The sequence below is a fragment of the Hordeum vulgare genome, chromosome 7H (genome assembly GCF_904849725.1).
Source record: "Hordeum vulgare subsp. vulgare chromosome 7H, MorexV3_pseudomolecules_assembly, whole genome shotgun sequence".
NCBI classification, from domain to species: Eukaryota; Viridiplantae; Streptophyta; class Magnoliopsida; order Poales; family Poaceae; genus Hordeum; species Hordeum vulgare.
The window spans coordinates 136477800-136486956 of NC_058524.1; the positions used below are offsets into that span (position 1 = coordinate 136477800).

The window sequence follows — 9157 nt, forward strand, 5'->3', positions numbered from 1 at the left end:
TCCACATACGAAGCAAAATGAATGATTCTATACTCTAAAGTATGTCTATATACATATGTATGTAGTCCATTAATGAAACCTCATTAAAAACTTATAGTATTTAGGAATGGAGGAAGTACTATGTTACTTGATTAAGACTTGATTAAGTCTCAATTGATCGAGACCTAGCCATATCCTTCTTATGCCACAAATTAACGTTCGACAAAACATTCTACCCCTTTGCTATTTTTTCGGAAACTTACATCCATTTGAACTTACACTCGTTTAAACTTCTACTGTACTTAAACCTATCTCGCAAAAAACAAACCGACTTAACGTAAGTTCGTTTAAACTTCAACTTAAACTGATCATCATAAGAGGTGGCCACTAGGCAGCTGCCATTGTTCCCAAAATCCTGTCAGGGGAGCATTCTCCGTCTTCCTCCTCTGCTTCCTCCCTCCTTCTACGTCTTCCTCCTCCATCCCCTTCCCCATCTCAACCCTAACCGATCCACCTCGCGCTCGAGCGGCCTCTCATGGCGTCACCCTCGGGAAACCCTAACCCCAACCCCAGCGCCCCTTTCGAGCTCAGCAGGCTCTTCAAGCCTCCCCCAAACCCTAACCACCCCACAACCGTCCCGACCCCCACCGGCATCTTCCCGGGCGCCCCGCCCGGCGCGCCGATGGCCGCCGGGCCGCCGGGCCCATACTCCTACCCGCCCGCCACCCCGCCCTTCCACCGCAACCAGTACCTCCACTACCCTACCGATCCCAACGCCGCCCACCTCCCTGTCGCCGCCTTCGCGAACCCTAACCCCACCGCAAACCCTCTCCCTAACCCCGGCCCCGGCCCCAACCCGGGAGCTCGGCTCATGCAGTTGCTGGGCAACACCGCGCCCGCCCACCTCGAGTCCGTGGCGTCCATGCCGCCCACGTCATCGGAGTTCTCTGGCGGCCCGGTGGCGCCGCTGCCAGGGATGCCGTCCGCGCCGCCGGCGAGGATGACAAGCACGAGCAGCAAGATGCCCCGGGGCAGGCTGCTGGGGCCGGGGGACAGGGCCGTGCACGATGTCGATTCGCGGCTGCCAGGGGAGGCGCAGCCACCGCAGCTGGAAGTGACTCCCATCACCAAGTACACCTCGGACCCTGGGTTGGTGCTGGGCCGGCAGATCGCTGTAAACCGGACGTACATCGTGTACGGCCTCAAGCTTGGCAACATCCGCGTGCTCAACATCAACACCGCACTACGCTCGCTCCTTCGTGGGCACACACAGGTACGTCTTCTGTAGACTGATAGTACCAATATTTTTTTGCCGTTGAGTGCCTTGTTGGAGCCCTGTGATGTTAGTGCAGATTTGTTGCTCTATGCACGAGCTCCCTATAAGCATTAATTTGTGTGTTGAGGAAACAGTGTGATGCTATGGTGTAGACTATCCCTTAGTCATAAATTCATTTCCAATGATGGGATGCATGGAAATGGATTGGTATAAACTAGATGGATATTAGTTCACCTGAAAAAGTGAAGTGTTGCGTGGTTTGTATACACAAAGCATGCAATCTCAAAGTACGGACTCGAATTCGATCTAGTGTTGGTCACTTCGTACCGGGGGCAGTAAATCTGACTCTTATATTGCATATGATGATATATTGCATATGATGACAGTCATATTCCAGTCTGAGGTCTTGACTATTAACTAAATATGGGTGGAGTATTTATTGAAAGGTTATGTTGCCAAGAGAAATAATATGGTGCTACGTGCAGCAGAAATCCGAAGGGAATAGCCAAATATGCTTGCTGCATAAGCCAGGTTCAGATTATAAATGTCTAGTCATATTTATAGTCCACTCGAATTAATTCTTCTTTCTCAGACTGATGGGGTCCATTTGTCATCAGTTATCGACTTATCGTACTTGTAGAATATGAGCTCTTCATATCTGATTTTCAGTGCCAATTTTTTGTTAGTTCTGTATCTGTCTTGTTTCATGAGGTAATGTTGATTTTAGTTCGCATGAAGGTGCATTTCTTTATTATATTTAGCGTGGCCTTATTTTGTTTGCTGCAGAGGGTGACGGACATGGCTTTCTTTGCAGAAGATGTCCATCGTTTAGCAAGGTACTTCTATTGACACATGTGACCGTCTGGATGCCTTTTCTTGTAATTTTAGGATAGCTTGTTGGATACCTTTGCGACTGTTCCATCATTTTATTGGATGGTGCTCACCTGTCAGAAGGGTGTAGTGCCCTCCAATTATTACACACCAAAACCGGTTTCATCACTAATCCCTCTATTTCACGCATACAATTAATATTTTGTTTTGCTTCTCAACAGTGCAAGCGTAGATGGGCGTATATATGTATGGAAGATTGACGAGGGACCCGATGAGGAAAATAAACCACAAATCACAGGAAAGATTGAAATGGCCATCCAGATAGTAGGAGATGCTGGAACTTACCATCCAAGAATATGTTGGCACTCCCATAAGCAAGTAGAGCCTCATCTATATCACCTGTTGCTTTCAGTGTATTTACTGGTTTTTTGTTAATGATTTATGCACTTATCTTGCAGGAAATTCTGTTTGTTGGAATAGGGAACTGTGTCTTGAAAATAGACACAACAAAAGTGGGAATAGGAAGAGACTTCAGTAAAGAAGAGCCTCTTAAATGCTCACTTGATAAGCTCATTGATGGTGTGCACTTGGTTGGTAAACATGATGGGGATGTCACAGATCTGTCCTTATCTCAATGGATGACTACCCGTCTGGCTTCAGCATCAAAAGATGGCACGGTTTGTACAAGATATCCTGTTATTGGTTAAAAAACCTATACTTCATGATAGGCAATAGCACAGGAAATAATTGGTTGCCAAAGCAAATGGTCCTGAACATTCCGCTTAAACTTGAGTTCCATTGCACATCCAAGTTTAGATCTGTTTCGTTTTAATTGGCAGTGTCTAGTTTTTTTGAATATTCTGTCCAGCTCCACTGTGAGCTGTATGCAACTAATGCATGCTAGGACTGCTTAGCTTAGTTAAGATAAGTTTTGTTATCCTGCTGGACATGGGCAAAAATGCCATTCTCGTAGAAGTTTCTTCTTTTTTGATGATGGGTGATCTGGGAATAACCTACCTGTTCTTTTGTTGGCACTATGTGACCAAAAGATACGCTCTCTGAATCTGTAGATGCAGTTAATAATGTGTACTGTCTATTTTGGCAGGTAAAAATCTGGGATGATCGCAGGACAGTGCCTTTATCTGTGATGAAACCGCATGATGGTAAAGCTGTTTATTCGGTTTCTTTCCTTACAGCACCAGAGCAACCAAATCATATAAATCTTGTTACAGCGGTATGCATTCTTCTACGTTTTCACATTCTGACTATATTTGCTGTCATCTTTAGCAGCATGTTTTTCTGTAAATAATGAATAATCATAACACAGTTGCCCAGTTCATATAGGATTGGAGTCTCACCATGCTTAAATATCATGGCAGTGCCTGAAAACTGGAGTTGGATAATGCAGAAAGGATAACTGTTTCCTAATTATAGTTTGCATAGGCTTTCCTGTTATCAATATGTTGTTATGATAAACAATGCATGGACCTTCACTCTTGCAAACTTGGAAATTAATCTTGCATATGCCTTCATTTAGCATATATCTTTCATGGTGTTAGTATACCAACTTCTGTTAAATATCGCAGGGGCCTCTCAACCGAGAAGTAAAAATCTGGGCTTCCTCTGATAAGGAAGGTTGGTTGTTGCCAAGTGAATCTGAGACTTGGAGATGCACTCAAACTCTGGAACTTGTGAGTTCTCTGGAAAATAGGTTTGAGGAAGCATTTTTCAACCAAGTAGCAGTGTTGCCACAAGCTAGCCTTATTTTGCTTGCGAATGCGAAAAAGAATGCTATATATGCTATCCATGTTGAGTATGGTCCAGATCCTGCTTCTACTCATCTGGACTATATAGCAGATTTCACAGTTGCAATGCCTATTTTAAGTCTGACGGGAACACATGAAAGCCAGCCTGATGGTGAACATGTAGTACAAGTCTATTGTGTCCAGACAATGGCTATCCAGCAGTATGGATTGGAGTTATCACTCTGTTTGCCTCCTACAGCTGATAACACTGGGGTTGGTAGGGATCTGGCTATTTCCCATGTATATGAGAGACCTCTAGAAGTGGCATCAGTGGAGTCATCAACAGAAACTAAACCACTGAGTGATCGTCAGGGAACAGGTAACACAATATTAACTTCACACTATTGCTTCAGTTAATTTACACTCTTGATGTTGATATTGAAATTTCATCCCCACTGTCTGTGTACTCAGAAGCTGATACTGCTACTCATGTTTCGTCCCCAACTCCTACATCAAACATGGATAATGCTGGATCTTATGCAGAAGCTGTCTTGAGAAGAGATGCTTCAAGAGGTCCATCTCTTGGTGATCATGATGGGGACAAGTCATCTTTTGATTATTCAAAGAAAATGATGGATTCTGATGTTACGAGTGGGCAAGGGGCATTTGATAGGAAGGATAGCTTTGGGAATGAAGAGCCAAGAGGTGGCCAGGTTGATGGTACAGTTTCAGATCCTCATCCCACGTTTAAGGTCGGAGTGAATGCCACACACTTGATTACCCCATCTGAAATTATTTCAGGTGTGCTTCCATCTGCTGAATCGACTGCTAATGGCAGCCCACCGAACGTAGAAATGGAGTCAAAACTTGTGGTTGAGAAAAAAACAGATCAAAATGTTGGATTTGAGGATGTTAAGGAGACCCAAATTGTTCAAGAGAAAATGGAGAGGCTTAACATGTCTTCAGAGCAAACTGTGGAGGCAATTAGTGAACGCTCGGTAACAACTGACAAGTACAGCGTGGAAGATTCACAGAGATCAGATCCCACACTTTTGAAACAACATTCTGGTGCTGGGGATGAAAATCTTCCAAGAAGAACAGCTGAAGCTACTGAAAAAATCAATGGCTCTTCTTCAAGGAACTTGCAGTTACCCTCAGCTACCAAAGAGGAGAAAGTTCTGCATCCTCAGCTGTCTGGGCAGATGTCTCCTCTTACACGCACTTTCAACTCTACTGATTCATCACATGAACATCCAAGCAGTACAAACCCTGCTATTGATTCTGTCCCGCAAGTAGCTGCTATTCAAGGAACATTGCAGCAGGTGATTACAATAGAAGTTCCAAATTAGTTGAAATTCTAGCTTTGTCCTACGTAACTTTATTAAGTTTGACCAAGTATATAGAAAAATGTGGTAATATTTACAAAGTCAAATATATATAGTATGAAATATATTTTAAGGCAAATTTAATGAAACTAATATGATGCTGTAGATGCTCTTATATTTTTCTGTAGTCTTTGTGAAATTTTAAAAAGTTTGACTTAGGATAAAGCTAGAACTTCCAAGTAATTTGGAATTGAGGGATAATTCCCAAGCAAGCGACTGTGCATCATATTTAGCTCTAATTTTGTTTACACTGTCCTAGTTTTCTATAATTTCTGAACTATTCTTGTGTTCATGTTGCGCCATAATATGAAAGTATTTTTTGTTACTTGATGCCATGGAAGCATGACATATTTTTTCTTGCACAGAGATGGTTTTAAATTTTAGTTGTGATGCAAGGCATTACGATATTGACAATGCTTGTGTCATTGCAGCTTATGGCAATGCATACTGACATGCAAAAGCAGCTGAACGCAATTGTGTCTGCTCCTATTGCAAAGGAGGGCAAAAGGATCGAGACATCACTCGGGCGTAATATTGAGAAGTCCATAAAGGCTAACGTTGATGCCATGTGGGCTCGTTTCCAGGAGGAAAATGCAAGGCATGAAAAGGTTGAAAGAGAGCGAATGCAGCAGATTGCTACTCTAATAACAACATCTGTAAACAAGGACATTCCTGCTATGCTGGAGAAATCGTTAAAGAGAGAAATATCGTTGTTGGGGCCCACCATTGCACGAACAACAACACCTATCATTGAGAAGTCCTTGTCTTCTGCTGTTTCGGATTCACTTCAGGTTCTGGCTATTCTTGTTGTTCCCTATATTATGATTTCCCTCATATCTCTCATCAATTTGTCCCTTTCAGAAAGTTCTTGGGGAAAAGGTTGTGAATCAGCTGGATAAGTCCGTAAGTACGAAACTTGAAGCTACAGTTGCTAAGCAGATCCAAACACAGTTCCATTCAACTGCCAAGCAGGCACTTCAGGTATGTATCTTTGGTGTGTATATAGTCCTTGTAGATCATTAGCATCAAAGCTGTTAATTGCAAATGGAACATGATAAGCTGATTTGTTTGTGCCGACTTGATTTGTTTTTTCACAGCTATTATTTTTGCGTGCGTAACATATTTAGAATTGAATGGTTGCTGGAATGAACCTATCCTTGCATGGGATTGTGCATGTTAAAGTTGCTTTTAGGTGTTCTTTAGGAAGATCATATGGGTAGGCGATGCATATAATAATAAGGTAATGAAAACGTCTTATATTAAGTTAGAGGTAGTACTATTTTGGCAACCAAACAAAATCTTGCATATCTAATCCCAACGTATATAATTGTACATACAAAGTGAGATTCCATTGGGTCACCAAGTAACTCATTGCATATCTGGATTGTGTTATTACTATGGATGATCGTTTTGTCAGCATCGATTTATTGCTTCTTAATTTGGGCCCTGCAGGATGCTTTACGGTCAAGCTTTGAGTCATCAATTATCCCAGCATTTGATCAGTCTTGTAAGACAATGTTTGAGCAAGTGGATGGTGCATTCCAGAAGGGCATGTCTGAGCATGGTACTGCTATCCAGCAGCAGGTCGCAGCAGCACATAGTCCATTGGCACAGACTCTAAGGGTAGGCTTGCAAGCCTTTCATTTTGCTCTTGTTACATGCAGTGCCAGAGGCCATAAATATGACGACACAAGCTGGATACATTATTCAGTTTTCTCCATATGCTGAGTAATGCTAATACTTTCATTCTCATTTGATTTTTGTCAGGAAACAATCACTTCAGCGTCATCAATTACCCAGGGTCTTACATCGGAGTTACTTGATGGCCAGCGCAAGCTTTTGGCACTAGTTGCATCAGGGAACCCAATATCACATAATACTAGTGCTTTGCAGCCCATCAGTGGACCAATACCTAATCTCCCCGAGGTACTAAATACTAAATTTTCCACTCTCTAGGGGTCCCTATTTGCTCTATCAGACTGTTTCCATCCTAGGCCTTCTGTACGATTGAATACGGGGATATAGTCTTAACCCTGCACCCCACCACAGATCATTTGTGTGTTTTCTGAATATTGAAAACATCAAGCATTTGGTTTACTGGTTGTAATTGCTGTTTTAGGCTGATGTTCCGCTGGACCCGATGAAGGAGCTAACCAGACTAATATCTGAGCAAAAATTCGATGAGGCGTTTACAATGGCACTTCAAAGAAGTGATGTCTCCATGGTGTCTTGGTTGTGCTCTCAGGTATTGGCAACATTTAAATTTTTGAAGTGTAGTTGGCTTATTCCCCATTTTTCTTTTAGCCGCTAGAGCAAATCAAGGGATATCTACATACATACAAACTTGCATCTCATAGTTAGTCCATCTGATGCACCCATGCTTTCATTACACCATGGAGAAACACTTTCATCAGGCCTTACGACTTTTTTAACTAGCATATGTATAACTGTGGATACCCCTTCTGGCAGGTTGATTTGCAAGGATTATGTAGACTGAACCCTGTTCCTCTGAACCAAGGGGTCCTTCTGGCCCTTTTCCAGCAACTGGCATGCGACATAGGCAACGACACACCCCTGAAGCTTCAATGGATGACAGCGGTCGCCATGGCAATCCAACCAACCCATCAGATGATCTCAGCGCATGTGAGGCCAATATTTGAGCAAGTCTATGGTGTCTTGGCCCGCCAACAGTCGGTACCAGGAACCAGCCCACTGGAAGCGAGCAACATCCGCCTAATGATGCACGTAATCAACTCGGTTATGATGACCCACAAATAATATGATAGGGCGCATTCTGTAGCCGCTGTAAGTTTGAACCACCATATATGATCTATTAGTGGGTCCGTGTACAGAGGAAGTTTTGAGAAGTGGCTCTTGAACTGGCAAAGTGGCAGTGATACCTTACCCCAACCTTAGAAGGTGATGTAAATTGGTTATGTTTGAGTCTGTACTTATGGCGCCTACCGCCTTATTCGGTGCAGTGTTTTTAGCTGGTTACTTGCATTCCTTGCACATGTGTCGTGTGTGAATCCTGGTGCTGACGATGGCGGTTTAAGTGTTCTGGTGGTGTGAACCATGGAGCTGCTGTGGCGCCGATGGCGGTTTGTTTATTTTCTTTGGCAAGTGAGCTGGTAGTTGGAACGCCAGAACTTTTTGATACTCCCTCCTTTCCGGTTTATAGGGCTCATCTTGAAAATTTCAGATTTCCTTTATACTAGGCTCATTTTGAGTCTAGTTGAGTTAAAGTGCTTTGAGTCTTGCACCATATTTAATTCATAGAGATAAGGGAAAGCAAATTAGTGCTATGCATGCATCTTTTTCTAAATGCATCATGCAAGTCCAATGAATGAGAGGATGCTACATTTATTGCCTGGAAATTGAACATGTGAGAAACATTTCATTGGCTAGTTAGAACTAGTGTCATCCACTCACAGTTCACCTTGGTTGATGAAATTTTAAATTTAAGCCCTATAAACCGAAAAGGAGGTAGTACATCCTCAGCACGGGAGAGAGAGAGAGGGAGAGGGGGGACGAATTTCATCACTGCTTAATCTCCCTTAGGCCGTGTTTGGATTGTCGTTTTGTTGCTAAATATATTGATGATAAATCGCTTCTCGTCTGAAAATAGCTATGGACCTAACGGAAATGCATTTCGGCTCCGAGGCAAAAAAAAAGTTAAAATAAAAAAAATCAAGACAAAATTTGCTTATGTACTTAGTCACATTCAAATGCTGCCTGCAAATTTTAAGGCAAAAAGTTAAATCTTTTGGTTTGTGCAAAAAAAAAAAACAAACATCAAAAGTTATCCCAAAATGTTACCATGAATTTGTTTTTTTGTTCGACAAAACACCGCTGCTTATTGTACGCAAAATGTCATGCATGTTTATGACACTAATACAATCATCTACAACTGTAACCATGCATTTAATATTTTTTCACGT

General features: G+C 42.5%; 1 protein-coding gene across 2 annotated transcripts; it reads left to right on the plus strand.

Moving 5' to 3' along the window:
- Positions 1-363: 363 nt before the first annotated feature.
- On the plus strand, positions 364-8375 carry LOC123412041 (enhancer of mRNA-decapping protein 4-like). 2 transcript variants are annotated; one of them, XM_045104999.1, is made up of 14 exons: positions 364-1252; positions 2042-2091; positions 2308-2464; positions 2545-2763; positions 3192-3320; positions 3673-4210; positions 4303-4551; positions 4633-5153; positions 5648-6007; positions 6078-6197; positions 6669-6839; positions 6984-7142; positions 7336-7461; positions 7686-8375. In XM_045104999.1, exons 1-14 carry the CDS (start codon positions 515-517, stop codon positions 7992-7994), a joined length of 3846 nt encoding a protein of 1281 aa, XP_044960934.1. In that variant the 5' UTR covers positions 364-514; the 3' UTR covers positions 7995-8375. The 2 variants fall into 2 exon arrangements, with proteins under 2 accessions (XP_044960934.1, XP_044960933.1); XM_045104998.1 differs by having other exon boundaries at positions 4303-5153.
- The last annotated feature ends 782 nt before the right edge of the window (positions 8376-9157 follow it).

Bases quoted from the DNA above. Each gene is read 5' to 3' on its own strand.
- LOC123412041 (XM_045104998.1), top strand. From the start codon at position 515: ATGGCGTCACCCTCGGGAAACCCTAACCCCAACCCCAGCGCCCCTTTC. The intron at 1,253-2,041 runs GTACGTCTTCTG...TGTTTGCTGCAG, and splicing joins TCCTTCGTGGGCACACACAG to AGGGTGACGGACATGGCTTT. The intron at 6,840-6,983 runs GTAGGCTTGCAA...GATTTTTGTCAG, and splicing joins CATTGGCACAGACTCTAAGG to GAAACAATCACTTCAGCGTC.